At 36.1% G+C, this 26,141-nt stretch overlaps 1 protein-coding gene across 2 annotated transcripts in view; it reads right to left on the minus strand.

Moving 5' to 3' along the window:
• The window catches only part of LOC140166047 (proline-rich protein 5-like), a 120,045-nt gene that overhangs the window by 26,408 nt on the left and 67,496 nt on the right, over positions 1-26,141 (minus strand). For both annotated transcript variants that reach the window (XM_072189423.1, XM_072189424.1), the window contains one exon: positions 8,097-8,145. In XM_072189423.1, coding sequence (XP_072045524.1) covers positions 8,097-8,145 — 49 coding nt within the window. The remainder of the gene's footprint in view (positions 1-8,096; positions 8,146-26,141) is intronic.

A 26,141-nucleotide genomic window follows, 5' to 3' on the forward strand; every position in this document is an offset into this window, starting at 1 on the left:
AAGACCTAGTGAATAATCTGCAATTTAGATTGAATCTGTGAGCATTAACTTTGTATGTTACAAATTAGAAGTTTAGATTTCCTTTATCGATGACTTCAAACAAAGGAGTCGACCTAACGTCCTCAGCCACAATGCAGTCTATCCCATGAACTGTATGTAGGTATCAACCAACAGCCACCAATTTTACGTTGTTACAACGTCGTATAAAAGTAATCTACGTTGTACTTAGGTTGCCATCTACCTTGTAAAAATACGTAAACTTGCGAACTCGTATTCGTGTTGTGACAACGTTAATCTTATTCTAAAAGTCGCGGTACATTACTTTTTTTTTAAGTGTATAGCTTTCTAAGAATGATTGATATCCACAATTCTTTTATGACGTGCACGACTAGAGGCTTGTTTCAACAATGCTATTCGTCATGTTGTTCACTATAATCAAGCTTTCAGACTACTTGTATAATGTGTTTTCTTTTATTAACAACACGAACTGTTGTTTTACTACAAGTTTATGTACGTAGACTACTCTCAATATCTGAATGTAAACTAACTTGACAAACCTTTTAAAGCAATATCTCTGAGGAGAGACGTTATTATTCCATCCTTCGTTAAATTTACAACATAGATGACAACCTAAGTACAAGGTCAGATAACGTCGTGAAAACGTAGTGTGTTGGCTGAGATGTACGTTTATATTTTCTGTACAATATATGCAGGGCCTCGCTTTTAGCTGACAATGGTGATAAATAGTTATCTCCCATTATCGACTTGGTGTCTCAATTACACTACTAAAGCCTTCCTCAATCCTGCAATCAGTGTTGCAGTGATGAGTCTACAAAATTTATATGATCTTACTCCTCACGTTCGTTTGTGTCCTTGAGATAGGTCTTTCCCTATACAAGGGCATAATTGAAAAGATATAAAATATCAGATATACTGGGGAACCATTATAACGATTACATCAGTTTGTAATGAACAGATGGAAGTGAATTTGGAACACTAATTTTTACCATTATTAAGTCCATTACATGACATAGAAACGCAACATGGAGAATGATAATTTTACCAAGACATACAGGCTATATCAACATGATCATATGGAAAGGTTTCTATATAAAAACGATTCTCTTATAAACCATCATGCGCACAGTTTCCACCTCGATACACCTGAGCACACATTTTCGTCCAAGAGCTCTCAAGCAAGCAGCAGCTGAAGCAGTGATTGTCTCCACAGTCTTTGATTACATTACACGGTTGAGTGTATAGCAATGTAAGAGTTGTGGACCTTCTAGCTGAAAAATGGGCCTCTTTGATTTGTTTTTGTCGAAACCTCAAGTGTTTCCTTCATCCAATTAGAATTTTTTTTATATCAAACGAAAGCTAACACTTCCCCCTAAAAAACACTTTTCGTCACTAGGTCAACAGATGACGCGATTCAATGTTATAGCAAGGCGAATGTGAAAACCTCAAGTGTTCCTTACAATATTTTTCAAATTTTATGTCATTAAATGAAAAAGCACACTTATACTATCCATATACTAGCGTCACTAGAATGAGCCATGGCCAACTCTCTTTAAATTGCAAATATTGTGCAAAAAGTTACTATTTTCGCCTGATTTGTCATACGGTTGTAAATTCAATTCAACTATGACTTTGCTAAAGAGCGCTTACAAATTGATATGTGCCACTCATCAATTGTGATGTTTATTGAAAGGCTTGCCTCTTCCAAATGCAACATTGGAGACTCTTGAAATGCCCAGAATGTACAGTTTATAACTTAATCATGTTAATCCTGTGTTGAATTGTGATGTGTTAGACTCATCCATTATCAACGAAAACTGATGGTACCAATCATTTTGATACAGCCTGTACTATCTTAACGAAGGATTGAATAATAACGTCTCTCCTCTGAGATACTGCTTAAAGAGTAGCCTACGAAAATAAACCTGTAGTATAACAACAGAGTTCACCCATGTAGAATGTTTCGTGTTGTTAATAAAACACATTATGCAAGTAGTCTGAAGCTAGATTATAGTGAACAACATGACGAATAGCATTGTTGAAACAAAGCCTCTAGTCGTGCACGTCATAAAAGGAAAGTGGATATCAATCATTCTTAGGGAGAAGCTATGCTTCAAAAAAGTGTGTGAAAATGACAAGAAACGAACCGAGGCTTTTAGACTAAGTTAGATTAGTTCCCCTCTTTACCCGAAGAGCTGAAAGTCGAATTAGGATGGCTTTTTCAAATGGATAGCGTAATACAAAGGGTTGCGATACATCTGAAATATTTCGGCCTAGATATAGATGTAATCAATATAAAAGGTCCTTTTAGTTAAGCAGGTAACAACAATGTACAAAGTATGATAAGTGGTATACCATGTCTATGTAAAAACTGACATAGGAGCCATTCGTTGAACAAAATGGCTGTTGGTGGTGTATCATGTTTTCGCATCGACTGTGACCTTTAGGGGTGCACCATTAGATTTCCAGGGGGTGGCATGGGAGTTTTTTGAAAAAACCCCTTCGCCCACTAGTGAGCAAAAACAAATTCCTGCAAAGGTAGCGAAAAACTAAACCAAAAAAAAAAAAAATCCGCCGCCTTCGGCAGCGAATAAAAAAATTCCACCTGACCCAAACTCCCATTGCCCCCCCCTGAGAATCGAATGGTGCGTCCCTTAGGCCCCGACATTTCCCTTGTGAACTCACATCCTCCTGGTAACAACCATTCTGTCCGTTCAAACAAAAAACGAAACAGCAAAGAGTTTATGGCACGTTTATTGCACAATAGAAGAGAAAAACTGGGGTTTCCCCCGAAAAATCTGGTTTTTCGAGCGATAAGCCCGGTTTATCGGTGGAAAACTCAAGTTTCTCACTCGAGAAACTAAGTTTTTCAAAACTTTGCTTTTCAAATCGATAACCCTGGTTTTTCAAATCTATAAATCTGGTTTATCAAATTCGATAAGCTAGATTTGGAAAACCTGGTTTCTTGATCGAAAGGTAGCGAAAAAAAACAACAAAAAAACCGCCAGCTTCGGCGGCCAAAAAAAATCCAACCTGACCCAAACTCCCATGCCCCCCTGAGAATCGAATGGTGCGTCCCTTGGGCCCCGACATTTCCCTTGGGAACTCACATCCTCCTGGTAACAACCATTCTGACCGTTCAAACAAAAAACGAAACCGCAAAGAGTTTATGGCACGTATTGCACAATAGAAGAGAAAAACTTGGTTTTCCCGAAAAATCTGGTTTTTCGAGCGATAAGCCCGGTTTATCGGTGGAAAACTCAAGTTTCTCGCTCGAGAAACTAAGTTTTTCAAAACATCGCTTTTCAAATCGATAAACCTGGTTTTCAAATCTATAAATCTCATTTTTATCAAATTCAATCAGCTTTTTAAGGTTTTTGAAAAACTTTTTTCGAATCGAGGACCCAGGTTTATCAATCAAAAAACCTGCTTTATCACCAAAAAAATCAGCGTTCTCTCTTCTTTCATTGTGCAGAATACGTGAAATAAGCGCCGTGTTTTTCCTATTAAATGATGAGATTTAGATATTTTGATATCGCTGTCAATGACACCTAATAACAATCCAGCTGCTAAATTTAGCATCTTGAGTATGCTCCGATTTACATAAATGAAGATAAGGATTCACATGTTGATACATATCACAGTTAGAGAAGTAAAATGTTGAAGACTAGCGTTAAGAAAAACATGCTGTAAACCCATCGAGTATCACTGCCTGCACTGTTTGATTTATCTGCTTCGGCAATACCTTTTGCCTTGAATTTGAACAACACCATGAACATGGTGGGTGTAGGGGTGTCTTTGTGCGCGTGTTGTCCGCGGCTATGGATGTGTATTTGTCCAGGGACTGGGGTGGGATGGGGTGGTGTGGGGTAAATGAGTATGTTTCTGATGGTGTGTGTGGGGGTGTTTGGTGGTTTTGTTAAGTAAGTGTAAAAGGATGTGCGTGTGTCTTGCATTACTTCCGAGGAGTCCAACATAACAACGCACCAACACACCGAGGACCCCATGCTTACCGAGGACCTCATAATTACCGAGACCTCGCGTCCTCGATACGTACGTCCTCGTTAAACGTCCAATTAACAAGGTCTTAAACCCTCTACGCCCTCTATAGCTCACGTCCTCGCAGCGTTAATCGTTTTAGCACTTGTTCGGTATTATTGACTTTCTTAGGACTTAACATAGCTTAACATGACACCGAGGAGATTTTTCTGATCCTCGGGAATATTAGTAGGGGGTGGGGTGGTTGGGGCACCCTGTGTGCAGTGCCTAGATAAAGATTAACAAAACATTTATACCTGTTTCCTGTATACCACGTGTCCCCCTGCATAATAGAATGTTGATGTTTTGTTTATGTTAGGTCATAATTATATAATGTTCCCTTCCGTTCACTGCTTCATCACAGGTGAAATTGTCTACTATAAAAAAACACTTGTGATCAGTACAAAACTATTAAGGACGCTCTGCTGACATAATGCATTATTAAACACAGTCTTTCAATTTAGGTCGTCCATTAATAAGGTTACCATGGCCGATTGGCCAAAAAGAAGTTTTCATTATCAATTGGACAAATCAGCTACATTGTTACTAATTTCATCACGCAAAACAATTGGGGTGAATTATTTGCAAAGCTCCATTCTGATTGGTGATTAAAGTGAAGATATCACGTGATTGACCAATCAGAGGCAATATTAGATCGGCAGGTAGTGCTCAGGGGGTTACAATTGTCTAATAAAAGCATAGTACAGTTTTGATGGAAGTATTGTACCTCCTATAAACAGTGTTTTGTAAGTCAAAATAATGTCTGTGAATGTTAAACGTTGCACATATTATACACACACTCTAATTTCACATGCAATTTTATTACCTGCATCATTTCTAACCGTGAATTTACTGCACAGACTTGCCACTGGGATATTTTTAGCTTTCTCCATTTTCGTATTTTAACCTTTGGATGCCCGCATTTGGCCTGAAAACATTATAAGCCACAGTTTGGCAACTCATTCAATAACGAGGGCAATATACCCACAGGCAGTCTTACAATGCGAGAATTCCCTTACTAGTATTTACATCGCATCCTGAATATCGGCTCTATCTAATTTCAATGCACAACATCTATTTTAAGTGGAATATCGACAGGTACTTGACAGAGAATTAACAAAATGTCCCCCAATTTCATTAATATCACGTACGGACATAGCTAAAATATTCCAAAGAGTACAATTGTGTTTATAGTAGTGTTTCTCAAGATAGCTTTTAGTCAGTTTTATTGTTTTAGATCGATTTTAGATCGGAATTCGGAATTAAATGTGACGTGGTATATCGAAAGGAGACACTTTTGGGCAGGGTCGTGGAGAAATAGCAAAAAATCTGCATGGGAGTCATTTTTTTCACAATTTGGGTTTGTTGCAAATTTGTGATGTTAATAATGTTTACAATATTGTCTAAAAGTTTCAGACCGGAATATAACTGACATCTTGTATCATTCCTACTCTTAACATTGTCAATAATATTTTTAAAAGCCGAGACGTCAATTTCTAATTTTACAAACAAACTCAATATCTTCGTTTAGGAATGTCCGGTTTCATTGGGGGAAACGGCGTTGTGGGGCGAAATGTCTTTATGTAAAACACTCAAAATTGATAACCTGCCCAAAAGCGTGTCTCTCTTTGATATACCATCACAAATATGCTTTGTTCGATCAAATCTCTTTACCTTAAGCGAGTGGGATGGCAGGAGCAATGTTTTTCTAGTTTTACCTACTGTGTACTTGTTAATATATAATAATAATACATTGATCTTATCATCTTTAATGAGTGAAGGCTGCTAATAATTATTCGAATTATTCGGAATCAGCATGAAAATGAGTACAAACAAGTCTAGTATATTTTTTCAGTGGCTCTTAATCTTGATCTTGATATTTTGAGAAATCTTAATCTTGAGATTTTGAGAACTTTGCCTTTTTATGTTGTAGCCTAATGGCTAGCACGAAGAGCAAACCCTCCCCAGTTTTCCCAACCCCCTTCAGCCTTAAAAACACAAAATATCGAAAATTACAACTTTTGGCGGCAATTTTATGCAAAATTTGTCGACCCCCTAAAATTCACTTTGCCCCCCCAAGAAAAAAAAATCATGGTCCCGTCACTGCAAAAGCGTGCATGATTTACAGGTTACTCTCTTATTTATGCAGGATCAAATTTGAATCGAAATGACTCAAAGCAAACTTTGATTCCGAGTCAAGTGATTTGCATGATCGGGATGAGTTGACTCGAAATCAGAGTATGCTGGGAGTCATTCCGAGTCAAAGGGCAAGTTTGGAGTTGGAATTTATGACTTAATAAGGTTACATTAATATTTTATTCCCAAGAAACAAAGATGGTTGTAGAAAAACACACTCCAATAACCAATATAGTATTTTCACTCATTAATATTATTTGTACTAATAATTGCACACAAGAAAAAACGAACACAGTTGTTGAAATATTTATCGTTTATAATTCAACAAGATCTGTTATGATACATCTTTACTACCCACGCACGTTTTCCACATCTTCATCATATTGATCATATCTTACGTTAGATAAGATGCTTACACCACTCTAGCTATGTTCTATTATAAAGATTCTCTTGCTCCACAATGTATTTCGCCCTAAGCAAGGGAAGCAATATCAGTTGAAGAACGTATTGTAAGCAGTTGGCGAACTTATACTACATTTCGATTCATTCCTATAAAAGATAATTAAAGCAGACGATAGTGGCTTTTTCAGTTTGTGCGCGATAAATTATCTTTGATGTACTAAATTCGATTAAAGCATACCACAAGTGGCATTTGGGAACAATAATGAGCTGTAGATTCAATTTTGTGGCACTTACTTATATTATTAAGCATATTAAAGCTTTACAGTTGAGAGCTATTTTCAATAGGGCGGGCATACCTGCGGATATAAAGCGCAAATTCCCACAGATACTATGCAAAATATACACTCTTAAAAACGTTTTACTCAACTTGAGTAAAACGGTCACAACTCAACAAAATGAGTAAAAAATTACTACAGTGTATACTCGTACAAAGATTCCTGCCATGGAAATATCACATTAGTTGGGAACGGGAAATCATTATAGTACAATTTAAGTGGTTTTTTAAACAGGAGATTGAGTAGTAAAGATTGTACTTCAGGGCAATGGTATCAACGATCGAGTAGTCTTTATGGTATGATTTGGGTATAAATATCTAGTAAAATGCATTATTTAGAAAATAAAGGTATTGGTTTTAGCCACTGGAGTGCATCTATCGTCTCATATAACACGGGCGACATCATTATTTTAAGTAAAACAACGAGGCGAAGCCGAGTTGTTTTACGCCATTCTTAAACACTTCAATTCAAATAGAAATATCATAAGTATTATAAATGTTATAATGTATTAATAATCAAATTAAATCCTACATTTTACAAGGAACTACCTAGGGCTTAAAATCGACCAGTCCCGTTGTTGCTATGCGCCTCCGATTGGTTCAAATAGCGTGTCATATCACACGGGTAAGAACCAATAAGATTGCAGGAACGTTCTCAAGTGTTTAAGAATTTATTATAATTTTACTTCAACCCCAAACGTGGATACATTAAAGGGGGTCTCCGGCAATCATAACATTATGCCTTATATGTTAGAAAAATAATAATCAAGCACGAATCACATGGCTTTATTTGAAACAAACTCATATCGACCATAAAAACGAATAAAAACAGTCGGCTGTCAAGGCACGATATTCAAAATTCCCGCCCCGAAATTGTCTAAGTGCAATGACGTATTTGTGTTCAATTGTCGTCAGCCTTCATTGTATTACTGGGACGTCATTGCACTCGACAATTTCGGCGCTCCGGAATTGTGTATATTGCGTGTTGAGAGGCGGATGTTTTTATTCGTTTTTATGGTCACTATGAGTTTGTTTTAAATAAAACCACGTGATTTGTGCTTGAAAATTATTTTTCTTACATATAAGGAATAATGTCGTGATTGCCGGAGACTTCCTTTAACAAAACAGAGAATCTATCTTTGAAATTGTTTTGTTGTTTTTCGCTTACCTTGTAATATTCTGTGATAAATGCACCAATATCAGATTTGATCGCCGCTCTGTAAGTGTGATAAGAATAAATAATACATTATTTCTCGGGTTAACATTTAAAACTAACCGGCAGTATTACATTACATGTTCAAGTGTTGTTAAAATTCTATTTAAAGAACTGATTTCCACATCTCTAAGGTTTCAATAATTAATTAGTACTTATTTACTTTAGTAGTAAGAATCTGCTATAAAATGGCTATTTAGACAATGGATATTTGCACAAATGTAGTCAACTACGAATGGGCTATTCCAGTTGAAATCCACACTACCCCTGTGGAAGATTTTGGAAATATCTTCTATAGGGGGAGTATGTTTTTCAAATGTAATTGGTTAGAGTTAATCATATTGAAAACCATACTCCCCCTGTATTATGGCTTTACCTATATCTTCCACAACTGGAGTGAGTATTTCAGTTGTCTCTTCTATTCAAAACATATACTCCCTCTGTGGAAGACTTTGGCTAAATCTTCCACAGGGGGAGTGTGGATTTTAACTGGAATAGCCCAATACAGATGTGAGAAACCCAAAAACATTGAGGAAAAGTCTTAAGAAAGTGGTAGTAACTTTTGAATGTGAAAAACATTCGCAATAGTCATGATTGTGTAGATATCACTCGCTAAGCAAAACAGTTAAGAGTTGGGATAAAATAAACTTTGGAACACTTAAGGGATCTGGAATGGGCTTTTGAGCGTTTCGACAGTATTTTTTGTGGGACATGAGAGCACATCAGACATATCGAATTGCATTCTGAATACGAAGAATGTCTTTCTGATATCAAATAATTTTCATGTTTTGAAATTCACGATATAATACAAATTTTATGACAAATTATTAAAATTTGTTATTTTTCACATTTTTGATATATAACAGTCCTGGAAGTAAATTTTATAAATCTAATGATATATTCTTAAAGTGTATGTAGCTGGGAGGAAAAGCCGACGATCAATTGAAAATATTGACCTTTCATATTGAAGATATGGATTTTTTTCCCCAAAAGACCTTTTTTTTGTGTGTGTTTTGGGGAAAAAATCCATATCTTCAATCCAAATCATCAGATTTATAAAGTTTACTTCGAGTACTGTTAAATATCAAAAATGTTAAGTTTTAATCATTTGCCATAAAATGTGTATTACATTGCGAATTTCAAAAATCAAAATTATTTGATATCAGAAGGACATTCTTCGTATTCAGAATGCAATTCGATATGTCTGATGTGCTCTAATGTCCCACAATAAATACTGTCCAAACGTTCATACCCCATCCCTTAATATATTAAGCATGGTGAACACATTATGGTCGTACTAATGTGTAATAGCAATACGGCATTATGCGATATTTTCAATCGTATTATTGAAAGCTTTATCATGTTTACTCTGTCGACTGCTTGTCAATCGTATAGCGTCTACAGTTCCCTCAAGCGAGGTTCTACCACAGGATATTATTACAGACACTCTACTATGTTTATATAGAGTGTCCCAGCATACAATCCACTATAATTAAATCTAGTGGGTTTGAAGATGCAAAGGTATAGACATCTTATTATATTGTAAAATGTTTAAAGTCTTTTGTATAATTGATACTGGAGGCAAAGACAATTTGGCCGAAGGGGGATTCGAACCGTAGTCATCTAGATTGCGAGTCCAGTGTTCTACCATCTGAATGGCGATTCCAGTTACCAATATCTTAATTTGCTCGGGCGCTCGATTCAAATTTACATCAATTTGCTGTCAGATATCTGTGCCCTTGAAATTCTGAATGCTAGATCATTAATATTTGCCCTATATAAAGCGATATTTGTGAAAAGAGTCACGTTCGTATCATGTCTCACATTAGGAAATGAATTTGGAGAAAACCTTCTGTTAATAAAATACTATGCTGAGCCACCAGCCTGGGTGGCTCACGCTCCAGTAATTTCAGATGATTGAGCTCAGTAATACATCAAATAATATCTTCCAATTCATGAAAACAAATAGATAATCAGCTTATCGGATTAAAAGCTTAGAGGGAAGGTCTTGCTGCTCAGCGAGTGTTTGTAATTATCAGAAGGTTTTCTCCAAATTCATTCTCTAATACAAGAGGAACGATGTGATTTAAGGGCTTTTTAGGGACACTGTGCATTATGCAAGGGCAAAGTCTATGCATTTATACATTCAGAACGTAAGTAAACATTATTTCACATAATTATTAGCAGCAATATTTACGTTAATATATATCGTTAATATTGCCTCGCCAAAAAATCGATGATATACTAACAGTTCAAGTAATTTAATATGATACCTTATTTACTCGAACGCTAGAGTGATCGTAATAATGTAAACATACAACACTTAGAACTTTATAACATATTCTGTTCAAGCATAACACGACTTCAGAATCGTATGTTGTTTTGATACTGGAACTCTGATTTCCAATCTATGTCTTACAAGCTTGTTGCCATAATTTCTCAAAGCGTCTGTTCAAATTTGCAACAATAATATCATAATCATGATAATACGCTCCATTAGTAATCGTAAGGTCAAGGAGATGCTTTTAAAGACGATGGTTAGATTTAGCTTGCATATTTCCAATGATAATATTGCATGTTCTTACACGATTTATAACCTAGAATTCTACTTTCACGTCACCATAGGTTACTGCGTACGCAATCAGGCTTCGTGCCGGCATAGCTCGCAAATCATGCCCAAAATAGCTCATATTTTAGTCAATATCAAGATCAATGCCTGTATTTTTTTCCATCGGTGTTTTCTAAAAGCAAGCTAAGTGTAGACTACGAGTACGAGTGTTCCATTTCCAACAGCAAACAGTCTGCAAAAGACTGTAGTGAATTTGAGACTTTTACACATAGCATTTAAAAGAACCGATATACGTATTTGAACGCTGGATTTGTTTTCAATTGATTGTGGGTTTCAATTCGGATCCAAAGTTCGGCGATGGAGATGAAAATCCTATATTGTTATTTATTATCTTTGACAACTGCATCAAAATGTAACAGCGCAGCAGGTAAATGGTAAAAGAAGTAACGGCAATGATTGTTTCTCTTGTTCGATTTACCATGTACATTAAGATTATATACGCTAGTGGCACAATTCTGATTAAAATAAATCATTGATTATTCCTATTATGTATTGAATGTGGTTGCCATACAAAAGATGATTCTTATATGTGTCGTGTCATGTCAAAAGGAGACACTTTTGGGCAGGATCGTAAATGGAGAAATAGCCAAAAATTAGCCCGGTGGTGATTTTTTCACAATTTAGGTTTGTTACGAATTTGTGATGTTATTAATGTTAAAAATATTGTCTGAGAGTTTCAGACCGGAATATAACTGGTATCTTGTATTTTTTGAGACATTTTAAAAGTTAATTCCTACTCTCAACATTGTCAATAATATTTTTAAATGCCGATATCTCAATTTACAATTTTATAATACCATAACTTCCGAACTCAATATCTTCGCTTAGGAATGTTCGATTTCATTGGGGAAAACGGCGTTGTGGAGCAAAATATCTCTATATTTAAGTTGTGTAAAAATCTTAAAATTCATAACCTGCCCAAAAGTGTCTCCTTTTGACATGACACGTCACATATACTTTGCAACTATTTTAAGCGACAGGCATTTCTTGGCGCCAAAATCCATAGGGACAGTAAATATATCGGCCAACATTGATCCATTCCATCACATGAAGCCATTACTCGTTGACTGCCGATAAACGTCCCAATAAATCGGACTTAGTCACCGGTCAGTTCTCATGATAGATATCCATGGCTAACGATGGTTAACTATGAAAACATGTTAAAGGACATCAAGAAAATTTTCTAAGTTATTTATTTTGAGCTCTTTCGAGTATCGACGAGTAATGGATATATTCTGTAGATTTAGGTTTTGTCTGTGACTGCTAATGTGAGGCCGTCGTAGGTCGTACGGGGCTCAAACTCGGTGGGTGGGTGTAGCTCTGTCCTGGCAAGAAGAAGTTTATGTTCGTTAAGTCATCCGACCCCGGGGCCCCCTCCCAGGGGTCATTTGAGGTCAAATGACTAAAAACTGTCATATGGGCATGAAACTAGGTCGTACGGGACTCAAACTCGGTGGGTGGGTGTGACGTTCTGTCCTGGCAAGAAGATGTTTATGTTCGTTAAGTCATCCGACCCCGGGGCCCCCTCCCAGGGGTCATTTGAGGTCAAATGACTACAAACTGTCATATGGGCATGAAACTAGGTCGTACGGGACTCAAACTCGGTGGGTGGGTGTAGTTCTGTCCTGGCAAGAAGATGTTTATGTTCGTTAAGTCATCCGACCCCGGGGCCCCCTCCCAGGGGTCATTTGAGGTCAAATGACTACAAACTGTCATATGGGCATGAAACTAGGTCGTACGGGACTCAAACTCGGTGGGTGGGTGTGACGTTCTGTCCTGGCAAGAAGATGTTTATGTTCGTTAAGTCATCCGACCCCGGGGCCCCCTCCCAGGGGTCATTTGAGGTCAAATGACTACAAACTGTCATATGGGCATGAAACTAGGTCGTACGGGACTCAAACTCGGTGGGTGGGTGTAGTTCTGTCCTGGCAAGAAGATGTTTATGTTCGTTAAGTCATCCGACCCCGGGGCCCCCTCCCAGGGGTCATTTGAGGTCAAATGACTACAAACTGTCATATGGGCATGAAACTAGGTCGTACGGGACTCAAACTCGGTGGGTGGGTGTAGTTCTGTCCTGGCAAGAAGATGTTTATGTTCGTTAAGTCGTCCGACCCCGGGGCTCCCTCCCAGGCGTCATTTGAGGTCAAATGACTAAAAACTGTCATATGGGCATGAAACTAGGTCCTACGGGGCTCAAACTCGGTGGGAGGGTGTAGTTCTGTCCTGGCAAGAAGATGTCTATGTTCGTTAAGTCATCCGACCACGGGGTCCCTCTCCAGGGGTCATCTAAGGTCAAATTACTAAAAAGTGTCGTATGGGCATGAAACTTGGTAGGTACAGTCAACATTTAAAGCAGCATTTTTGAAGGTCATTTTGGGGTCATCCAAGGTCACCACGGGTCATCTGAGGTCAAATTAGTAAAAGCTCATATATGGGCATGAAACTTGGTAGGTACAGTCAACATTTAGAGTTATAAGTTTAGGTCATTTTGGGGTCATCCAATGTCACCCTGGGGTCATCTGAGGTCAAATTAGTAACAACTGTCATATTGGCATGCCTCCATCAGCCTGGTAATCGCGCCCAGCCGAGAACCGCCAAATATGGGTAACCGCCTAGTCTATTTTAAAACTGATGCATCAATGACTATGTTCATCATGTCATATAGAGGCCTTGCATGCGACGTATCATCCCGTAAATATGGCGGACTACTCAAATGCATTCAACAAAAGCATGATTGCAATCTACCGTGACAGTTCGTCTCACACACATAATCCTGCACTACGATCAAATAGGTTGATGACAACATTTGATTGAATGGACTGCACTCCGCCATAACTACGGTGAAGGACACCGGTTGAAAACCTTTGTTTGGAGCCAATCAATAATTTCATGCAGGGCCTCTATTGTATCATTCTCACATAGATATAGAAATACTAAATTCGTTCACTATCTATATTTTTACTTCTAGTAGAGCTCCAATCTAAGGGTTAAAGTTATGTTTTAGGTTAGGTTAGGATTTTTTAAAGTACCCAGTACAGTGAACCTTATGGTACAAATGCGCGCGAAAATTTTAGCATAGGCCTATTGAAACTAAACTGGTGAAATATGGGACAAAAGTGGAATAAATTCGCGCAAAGCGCTAAAATGGCATTCTGTGGCTATAAAATGGCCAAATATGAGGTTAATTTCGACACAAACCAATACACAGGCGTCAATATTGCGGGGTGATTATATTGACCATCCCCTGGCAAAATATTGTGGCATTTATCCCCCCGATCTACGCCTATGTAATTTAGAGCCCTGTGACTCCATCGGTCTCCCTCTCTCTCTCTCTTCCCCCCCCTTTTTTTTTTCTTCCTCCCTTGGCGGAAACTCTAATAGGCACAAAGGACCAATATGCGATACGTAATCTATTTCCTCTTCTTTCTATATCCAACCTCCTTGGGCCTACATATTAGTACTACTGATATATCATACGCTGGCGAAATTACGTAATTAATCGGATTAATTAACATACTGAGCAATAGGTGAAAACAATTTTGACAAAAGGAGTTGTCCTTGTCAATTTGTAGACATGTACTTTTGATTATTTACATAGCTTCTTCTCCAATCACTGTGTAAAACATCCATCCAAAAATCTGATTGCTATTATTATATGGATGAATGGACATATCACAAAAGGATTGCTTATCTCAATAGGGCATGTACTTAAGCATTTTTTAACTGACCGGCGTTATTGGGCGTTTTATCGGAGGTCACCGAGTAATGCCGAAGATCAAAATCGATTTTATGTATTGTGTATGTATCATAGGACGCTCGTATTAATTGTCTCTATGCGCTTGAGAATTCAACAATATAAATAATGGTAGCTCTATTATAATACACATTAATGTTTTAAGCAGATAAAATTCCAAAATATAATACGTTTTCTGCCTTTGCTTGTCACGTGGTAGGCCTATGTTGAAGTTGCGATTATATTTTTAAATAAGTTTCAGCTGAATAACAAGAAGACAAGTGGCCTAGTGGTCTAAGGCGCTGGGTTCATAGAGTACTAAGCGTTGCGCCGTGAGTTCGAACCCCGCCTCTGCCAAACTTTATAAGAAGTAAATTAAAATTTGACTTTTTTTAATTTCATATTTGGGAAATGTGACTGGGAGAATTTATGTATGGTGTGGAGTGGTGTGATAGGGCATGTACTTTAACTGGCCGGCGCGGTCCGGTGACTAAGTCTTTATTGGGCGTTTTATCGGCAGTCAACGAGTAATGCAATGGGAATTGAAGATGTGGAGTTCAAAACAAGTAGCGGATTTACTGCATGCTTTAAAATGCGGATGATACAGGATGATTGTCAGGATGCTGAACAATGGGATGTATCAAACTACGTTTGTGTCATTTTTATGGAGTAAATGTTTTAGTCAAACGCCTTATTACAGTACATGCGGCTGTTGCATTGAAGATTGAATGTACCGCTTAGGAAATTCGACAATTATTTTGACAAGCAGCATTATACTTAACTTTTGATTGAACATGAAGAGTTAAGTTGAATCTAGAGATACGGTACGACCGTTTTCTGCACGGTTAGACATTTAATCTTTAAGACAGTTCACATTTGCGAATGAACACTTCAACATGTAATGCTGAGATTATGTGTCCATTTGTTGCAATTTACTGACAAATATGGCAAACTAACAGGTGTGATTAAAAGAATCACACCAAACGTAACTGAATGTAACTGTTTTGAGGATTTTTATTGGAAATGAATCTTAATTGGACGCCGTAGCCTTAGTTAAATGTATAGGCTACGTCTCAACGCACAAAACACAGTGCCGTACAATGTTTGGAACTGATCTATTTTAAACTCTTAATTTAAAAACTGCAAGCAATACACTGTCAAGTCGCTGACTATCGCCCTTGGAGACGCATCAATTAATCACAAATGCATTATAATGGGATTTAGAGTTGCTTAACCATGACGAACCTTGATTCCTTAATTACCCAAGACAAAAGGAATAGCATTAAATTCATTCATATACTAGAGTATATGTCATTAATTCTAAATGATAACATAGAAATTGTCGGTAAAAATGTTCAATAGAATCGTCTGCCAAATCTTCAGTCACAGTGCCGCTCTCATGTTAACATAGACGTTGACGATTTAACATAATCTGATAAATTGAGCAATGTCTGCTTCCAAATTTAGAGCTCATGTGCTTTTAATTCATACATTAGTGCATACTTGTGTTTCCGCAGCTTGACCTATATCTACAGATAGCATCATCATCAATGGTTTTTATTACTCCTTATGTGGCATCGAATGGGAAAATAATACCTAAAAGGTTACAAAAACATGCCTAGTATTGGGTCAGTGGTTCTTTATATGGCCCGGTATTTGTTGTAGAAAAATCTCGCTTCGTGAAACTTATACACATGGAAATAACATACGGTACCTCCTTATCTGAAGCTAGCTAATATTTATGGAGCTTGAAAAACAACAGCCAAATGCGTTTGTATTCTGTATGGTTCAACATGTTAAACAGGTGCACTTTTACTCAATTTGTGCGCAGGATTTGTTCTTAATTGATTGTGTGTTTTTTTTAAGTCGGATCCAAAGTTCGGCGATGGAGATGAAAATCCTATATTGTTAATTATAAGAATCTGCTATTACACTTATATACCTGTAGTTAAAATAATTCGCTGAGGCGATTGATCAGCAACGGAAGTTAGAAAACGACAACAACAAGGAAAACAGCAACAGCAACTTTACAGCAACAACAAGAGAACAGTATGAATAGCAACATGGAAGGTCCAACAGTAATTTCGCAAGTAAATATTATTTCACATAATTATTAGCAGCGACATTTACATAGCTAAAACATCGTTGATATTACCTTTCCAAAATTATCGTTTGAAATCGATTTTATTCGAACGGTTCAAGTAAATTAATATGGTACCTTATATACTCAAAGGTTAGTGGTTGCAACACTGTGACTGTCAACCTGCAGCATTTTTAACTTATAACATATTCTGTTCATGACAAGCACAAATTCAACCTCAATATCGGATGTTGTGTTGATACTGTAACTCTGATTTCCAATTTAAGTCTTACAAGCTTGTAGACACACATACTTAGTTGCTCTAATTTCCCATAGCTTTTGCTCAAATTTGCAACAATAATAATATAATACGCTCCATTAATAATCATAAGGTCAAGGAGATGCTTTTAAAGCGGATGGATAGATTCAGCTAGTATATTTGGAATGATAAAATTACATGCTCTTACATGATTTATCAGCTAACCTAGAATTCGACTTTCACGTCAATACAGGTTTACAACGTACGCGTTGAGGCTTCATTGCTCGCAAAACATGCCAAAAATAGCTCATATTTTAGTCAATATCAAGATCAATGCCTGCATTTTTTCCATCGATGTTTTCTAAAAGCAAGCTAAGAGCAGACTAGAGTACGAGTGTTCCATTTCCAACAGCAAACAGTCTGCAAAAGACTGTAGTGAATTTGAGACTTTTCACATATCACTTAAGAACCGATATATGACGTATTTGTACGCAGGATTTGTTCTCAATTGATTGGGTGTTTTTTAATTCGGATCCATAGTTCGGCAATGGAGATGGTTATTGTTAATCTTTGACAACTGCATCAAAATGTAACAGTGCAGCAGGTAAATGGTAAAAGAAGTAACGGCAATAAGATTGTTTATCTTGGTCGATTTGTACATTAAGATTATAATGCTGTTACCACGATTCTGATTAAGTTAAATAAATCATTGATTTTCCTATTTATGTAGTGAAAAATGTGGTTGCCATACAAAAGATGTTGTTGTAAACTTTGTAACCATTTTAAACGCCAGGCATTTCTTGGCGCCAAAATCCATAGGGACAGTAAATATATCGGCCAACATTGATCCATTCCATCACATGAACCGAAGGGAATTGAAGATGTGGAGCTCAAAACATGTAGCGGATTTACTGCATGCTTTAAAATGCGGATGATACAGGATGATTGTCAGGATGCTGTACAACGGGATGTATCAAACTACGTTTGTGTCATTCTTATGGAGTAAATGCGTTAGTCAAACGCCTTATTACAGTACATGCGGCTATTGCATTGAAAATTGAATGTATCTTACATTTACTGCAGTAAGTAGCATTAAACTGAAATTTGGATAGAACATGAAGATTTGCTTTGAATATATATAGATACATGTACGGTACTTCGAATAGTATAGATACGTTACAGATGACTGTTTTCTGCACGGTTAGACATTTAATCTTTAAGACAGTTCACATTTGCGAATGAACACTTCAACAGACAATGCTGAGATAATGTGCCAATTTGTTGCAATTTACTGACAAATATGACAAACTAACAGGTGTGATTAAAAGAATCACACCAAACTGAATGTAACTGTTTTGAAGATTTTCATTGGAAATGAATCTTAATTGGACGCCGTAGCTATAGTTAAATGTATAGGCTACGTCTCAACGCACAAAACACAGTGCCGTACAATGTTGGGAACTGATCTATTTTAAACTCTTAATTTAAAAACTGCAAGCAATGCACTGGCAAGTTGCTGACTATCCCCTTGGAGACGCTTCAATTAATCACAAATGCATTATAATGAGATTTAGAATTGCTTAACCATGACGAACCTTGATTCCTTAATTACCCAAGACAAAAGGAATAGCATTAAATTCATTCATATACTAGAGTATATGTCATTAATTCTAAATGATAACATAGAAATTGTCGGTAAAAATGTTCAATAGAATCGTCTGCCAAATCTTCAGTCACAGTGCCGCTCTTATGTTAACATAGACGTTGACGATTTAACATAATCTGATAAATTGAGCAATGTCTGCTTCCAAATTTAGAGCTCAGGTGCTTTTATTTCATACATTAGTGCATACTTGTGTTTCCGCAGCTTGACCTATATCTACAGATAGCATCATCATCAATGGTTTTTATTACTCCTTATGTGGCATCGAATGGGAAAATAATACCTAAAAGGTTACAAAAACATGCCTAGTATTGGGTCAGTGGTTCTTTATATGGCCCGGTATTTGTTGTAGAAAAATCTCGCTTCGTGAAACTTATACACATGGAAATAACATACGGTACCTCCTTATCTGAAGCTAGCTTATTTTTATGGAGCTTGAAAAACAACAGCCAAATGCGTTTGTATTCTGTATGGTTCAACATGTTCAACAGGTGCACTTTTACTCAATTTGTGCGCAGGATTTGTTCTTAATTGATTGTGTGTTTTTTTTAAGTCGGATCCAAAGTTCGGCGATGGAGATGAAAATCCTATATTGTTAATTATAAGAATCTGCTATTACACTTATATACCTGTAGTTAAAATAATTCGCTGAGGCGATTGATCAGCAACGGAAGTTAGAAAACGACAACAACAAGGAAAACAGCAACAGCAACTTTACAGCAACAATAAGAGAATAGTATGAATAGCAACATGGAAGGTCCAACAGTAATTTCGCAAGTAAATATTATTTCACATAATTATTAGCAGCGACATTTACGTAGCTAAAACTTGTTGATATTACCTTTCCAAAATTATCGTTTGAAATCGATTTTATTCCAACGGTTCAAGTAAATTAATATGGTACCTTATATACTCAAAGGTTAGTGGTTGCAACACTGTGACTGTCAACCTGCAGCATTTTTAACTTATAACATATTCTGATTCTGTTCATGACAAGCACAAATTCAACCTCAAGATCGGATGTTGTGTTGATACTATAACTCTGATTTCCAATTTACGTCTCACAAGCTTGTAGATACACATACTTAGTTGCCCTAATTTCCCATAGCTTTTGCTCAAATGTGCAACAATAATAATATAGTACTCTCCATTAATAATCGTAAGGTCAAGAAGATGCTTTTAAAGCGGATGGATAGATTCAGCTAGTATATTTCCAATGATAAAATTACATGCTCTTACATGATTTATCAGCTAACCTAGAATTCGACTTTCACGTCAATACAGGTTTACAACGTACGCACTCAGGCTTCATTGCTCGCAAAACATGTCAAAAATAGCTCATATTTTAGTCAATATCAAGATCAATGCCTGTATTTTTTTCCATCGGTGTTTTCTAAAAGCAAGCTAAGTGTAGACTACGAGTACGAGTGTTCCATTTCCAACAGCAAACAAGTCTGCAAAAGACTGCAGTGAATTTGATACTTTTACACATAGCACTTAAAAGAACCGATATACGTATTTGAACGCTGGATTTGTTTTCAATTGATTGTGGGTTTCAATTCGGATCCAAATTTCGGCGATGGAGATGAAAATCCTATATTGTTAATTATCATCTGTGACAACTGCATCAAATTGTAACAGCGCAGCAGGTAAATGGTAAAAGAAGTAACGGCAATGATTGTTTCTCTTGTTCGATTTACCATGTACATTAAGATTATATGTATACGCTATTGCCACAATAAATCATTGATTATTCCTATTATGTAGTGAATGTGGTTGTCATACAAAAGATGATTCTTATATACTTTGCAACCATTTTAAGCGACATGCATTTCTTGGCGCCCAAATCCATAGGGACAGTAAATATATCGGTCAACATTGATCCATTCCATCACATGAACCGATGGGAATTGAAGATATGGAGCTCAAAGCATGTAGTGGATTTACTGCATGCGTCAAATGCGGATGATACAGGATGATTGTCAGAATGCTGAACAATAGGATGTATCAAACTACGTTTGTGTCATTTTTATGGAGTAAATGTTTTAGTCAAACGCCTTATTACAGTACATGCGGCTGTTGCATTGAAGATTGAATGTACCGCTTAGGAAATTCGACAATTATTTTGACAAGCAGCATTATACTTAACTTTTGATTGAACATGAAGAGTTAAGTTGAATCTAGAGATACGGTATGACCGTTTTCTGCACGGTTAGACATTTAATCTTTAAGACAGTTCACATTTGCGAATGAACACTTCAACATGTAATGCTGAGATTATGTGTCCATTTGTTGCAATTTACTGACAAATATGGCACACTAACAGGTGTGATTAAAAGAATCACACCAAACTGAATGTAACTGTTTTGAGGATTTTCATTGGAAATGAATCTTAATTGGACGCCGTAGCATTAGTTAAATGTATAGGCTACGTCTCAACGCACAAAACACAGTGCCGTACAATGTTTGGAACTGATCTATTTTAAACTCTTAATTTAAAAACTGCAAGAAATACACTGTCAAGTCGCTGACTATCGCCCTTGGAGACGCATCAATTAATCACAAATGCATTATAATGGGATTTAGAGTTTTGCTTAACCATGACGAACCTTGATTCCTTAATTACACAAGACAAAAGGAATAACATTTAATTCACTATACCAGTATGTCATTAATTCTGAATGATAAAATAAAAATTAGCGGTAAAAATGTTCAATAGAAATCGTCTGCCAAACATTCAGTCACAGTGCCGCTCTCATGTTAACATAGACGTTGACGATTTAACATAATTTGATAAATTAAGCAATGTCTGCTTCTGCTTAGACCTCATGTGTTTTTATTTCATACATTAGTGCATACTTGTATTTCTATACGATGACCTACATCTACAGATAGCATCATCATCAATGGTTTTTATTACTCCTTATGTGGCATCGAATGGAAAAATAATACTAAAAAGGTTACAAAAAACATGCCTGGTATTAGTTCAGTGATTCGTTATATGGCCCAGAATTTGTTGCAGAAAAATCTCGCTGTGTGAAACTTATACACATGGAAATAACATACGGTACATCCTTCTGAAAATAGCTTATTCTTATGCAGCTTGAAAAACAACAGCCAAATGCGTTAGTATTCTGTATGGTTCAATATGTTCAACAAGTGTACTTTTACTCAATTGTTATTATTTGTACCCAGCTCTGACGTACGTGGTTGCCATTTTGAATAAGAAATCACCTATACGTATTATAAGGATGGTTTTCATATTGTATAAAATCTTTAAGTTTGAACTTAATTATGCAAGAACATAGCCTATGTTTTTATATATTCTGAACGTAAGTAAATATTGAACAAATTGTAAGTAAATATTGAACAAATTGCAATCTGTTTTTTCGTAAGTAAATATTATTTCACATAATTATTAGCAGCAATATTTACGTAGCTAAAACATCATTAATATTGCCTTTCCAAAATTACCATTTGAAATCGATGTTATTCGAACAGTTCAAGTAATTCAATATGATACCTTATTTACTCAAATGTTAGCGGTTGCAACACTGTCAATATACAGCACTTTTAATTTTATAACATTCTGTTCATGCATAAATCCAAACTCAAGATCGGATGTTGTTTTGATACTGCAACTCTGATTTCCAATTTACGTCTTACAAGCTTGTAGATACACATACTTAGTTGCCCTAATTTCCCATAGCTTTTGTTCAAATGTGCAACAATAATAATATAATACCCTCCATTAATAATCATAAGGTCAAGGAGATGCTTTTAAAGCGGATGGATAGATTCAGCTAGTATATTTCCAATGATAAAATTACATGCTCTTACATGATTTATATCAGCTAACCTAGAATTCTACTTTCACGTCAATACAGGTTTACAACGTACGCACTCAGGCTTCATTGCTCGCAAAACATGCCAAAAATAGCTCATATTTTATTCAATATCAAGATCAATGCCTGCATTTTTTCCATCGATGTTTTCTAAAAGCAAGCTAAGAGCAGACTAGAGTACGAGTGTTCCATTTCAACAGCAAACAGTCTGCAAAAAGACTGTAGTGAATTTGAGACTTTTCACATATCACTTAAGAACCGATATATGACGTATTTGTACGTTGGATTTGTTCTCATTGATTGTGTGTTTTTAATTCGGATCCATAATTCGGCAATGGAGATGGTTATTGTTAATATTATCTTTGACAACTGCATCAAAATGTAACAGCGCAGCAGGTAAATGGTAAAAGAAGTAACGGCAATGATTGTTTCTCTTGTTCGATTTACCATGTTCATTAAGATTATATGTGAGTGGACGCGGCGAATCAGCCGTAAACTCGGCAAATTGTATTTTGAGTTAAAGTGTCAAATGTATGTGAAGGTCGTATTCATAGGTGTATCAATTCGTTGCGACAAGTATCTTATCAAACGCTGTTTAAATCAATCAATAATACTACTCTGAAGAGGATAATAAGCTTCTACCTATTTCTATAGAATAGTTCTTTTCTTTGTTTGCTTTGGCTAAATCCTGTTCAAGTGGTAGATAACAAAGCATTGTATTTTATCTAGGTATGTATAATGAACAATGAACAATGAGAGGATATTTCTGAACCTCGTTGACTTGGGTATTATTTGAAATGACCGCCAATTATGACTGTTGGATATTTATTACCAGAAATGTAGAAAAAGAGACACATGTAGAACCGATAAAAAATACAATTTTGTCGAAGGAACAGAGTTCAACAAATCATAACCACGCTTTTGGATATCGTTTGAAGTCAAATGATATGCCATTTTAAAGCTTATGGTGTATATTTTCTAAACACGAAATAAAACAAAATTGACCGGGGCCGACTTTACGGCTGATTCGCCGCGTCCAGTCACATATATGCTATTACCACGATTCTGATTAAATTAAATAAATCAATGATTTTCCTATTATGTAGTGAATTTGGTTGCCATACAAAAGACGATTCTGATCAACTTTGCAACCATTTTAAGCGACAGGCATTTCTTGGCGCCCAAATCCATAGGGACAGTAAATATATCGGCCAACATTGATCCATTCCATCACATGAACCGATGGGAATTGAAGATGTGGAGTTCAAAACAAGTAGCGGATTTACTGCATGCTTTAAAATGCGGATGATACAGGATGATTGTCAGAATGCTGAACAATGGGGTGTATCAAACTACGTTTGTGTCATTTTTATAGAGTAAATGCTCTAGTCATACGCCTTATTACAGTACATGCGGCTATTGCATTGAAGATTGAATGTGCCGCTTAGGAAATTCGACAATTATTTTGACAAGCAGCATTATACTTAACTTTTGATTGAACATGAAAAGTTAAGTTGAATCTAGAGATACGATATGACCGTTTTCTGCACGGTTACACATTTAATCTGTAAGACAGTTCACATTTGTGAATGAACACTTCAACGGGCAATGCTGAGATTATGTGTCCATTGTTGCAATTTACTGACAAATATGGCACACTAACTTATAACTAACAGGTGTGATCGCAAGAATCACACCAAACTGAATGTAACTGTTTTGATAATTTTTATTGGAAATGAATCTTAATTGGACTCCGTAGCTATAGTTAAATGTATATGCTACGTCTCAACGCCCAAAACACAGTGCCGTATAATGTTGGGAACTGATCTATTTTAAACTCTTAATTTAAAAACTGCAAGTAATGCACTGGCAAGTTGCTGACTATCGCCTTGGAGACTTGGAGACGCTTCAATTAATCACAAATGCATTATAATGAGATTTAGAATGCTTAACCTTGACGAACCTTGATTCCTTAATTACCCAAGACAAAAGAAATAGCATTTAATTCATTCATATACTAGAGTATATGTCATTAATTCTAAAAGATAACATAGAAATTGACGGTAAAAATGTTCAATAGAATCGTCTACCAAACATTCAGTCACAGTGCCGCTCTCATGTTAACATAGACGTTGACGATTTAACATAATCTGATAAAGTGAGTAATGTCTGCTTCCAAATTTAGAGCTAATGTGCTTTTATTTCATACATTAGTGCATACTTGTGTTTCCGCAGGTTGACCTATATCTACAGAATGATAGCATCATTATCAATGGTTTTTATTACTCCTTATGTGGCATCGAATGGGAAAATAATACCAAAAATATACAAAAAACATGCGTTGTATTGAGTTTAGTGGTTCTTTATATGGCCCGGTATTTGTTGTAGAAAAATCTCGCTTTGTGAAACTTATACACATGGAAATAACATACCTCCTTATCTGAAAATAGCTTATTCTTATGGAGCTTGAAAAACAACAGCCAAATGCGTTTGTATTCTGTATGGTTCAATATGTTCAACAAGTGCACTTTTACTCAATTGTTGTTATTTGTACCCAGCTCTGACGCACGTGGTTGCCATTTTGAATAAGAAATCACCTATATACGTATTAAAAGGATGGTTTTCATATTGTATAAAATCTTTAAGTTTTGAACTTAATTATGCAAGAATAGCCTATGCATAGCCTATGTTTTTATATATTCTGAACGTAAGTAAATATTGAACAAATTGTAATCTGTTTTTTCGTAAGTAAATATTATTTCACATAATTATTAGCAGCAATATTTACGTAGCTAAAACATCGTTAATATTGCCTTTCCAAAATTACCATTTGAAATCGATGTTATTCGAACGATTCAAGTAATTCAATATGATACCGTATTTACTCAAATGTTAGTGGTTGCAAACTGTCAATATACAGCACTTTTAATTTTATAACATTCTGTTCATGCATTAATTCAACCTCAACAAGATCGGATGTTGTTTTGATACCGTAACTCTGATTTCCAATTTAAGTCTTACAAGCTTATAGACACACATACTTAGTTGCCCTAATTTCCCATAGCATTTGTTCAAATGTGCAACAATAATAATATAGTACGCTCCATTAATAATCATAAGGTCAAGGAGATGCTTTTAAAGCGGATGGATAGATTCAGCTAGTATATTTCCAATGATGAAATTACATGCTCTTACATGATTTATCTGCTAACCTAGAATTCTACTTTCACGTCAATATAGGTTTACTACGTACGCACTCAGGCTTCATTGCTCGCAAAACATGCCAAAAATAGCTCATATTTTAGTCAATATCAAGATCAATGCCTGCATTTTTTCCATCGATGTTTTCTAAAAGCAACGTAAGAGCAGACTACAAGTACGAGTGTTCCATTTCCAACAGCAAACAGTCTGCAAAAGACTGTAGTGAATTTGAGACTTTTCACATAGCATTTAAGAACCGATATATGACGTATTTGTACGTTGGATTTGTTCTCAATTGATTGGGTGTTTTTAATTCGGATCCATAGTTCGGCAATGGAGATGGTTATTGTTAATATTATCGTTGACAACTGCATCAAAATGTAACAGCGCAGCAGGTAAATGGTAAAAGAAGTAACGGCAATAAGATTGTTTTTCTTGTTCGATTTACCATGTACATTAAGATTATATATGATATTACCACGATTCTGATTAAGTTAAATGAATCATTGATTTTCGTATTATTTAGTGAATGTGGTTGTCATACAAAAGATGATTCTTATATACATTGCAACTATTTTAAGCGACAGGCA

This window comes from Amphiura filiformis, chromosome 12, assembly GCF_039555335.1.
Source record: "Amphiura filiformis chromosome 12, Afil_fr2py, whole genome shotgun sequence".
In the NCBI taxonomy this organism is placed as follows: Eukaryota; Metazoa; Echinodermata; class Ophiuroidea; order Amphilepidida; family Amphiuridae; genus Amphiura; species Amphiura filiformis.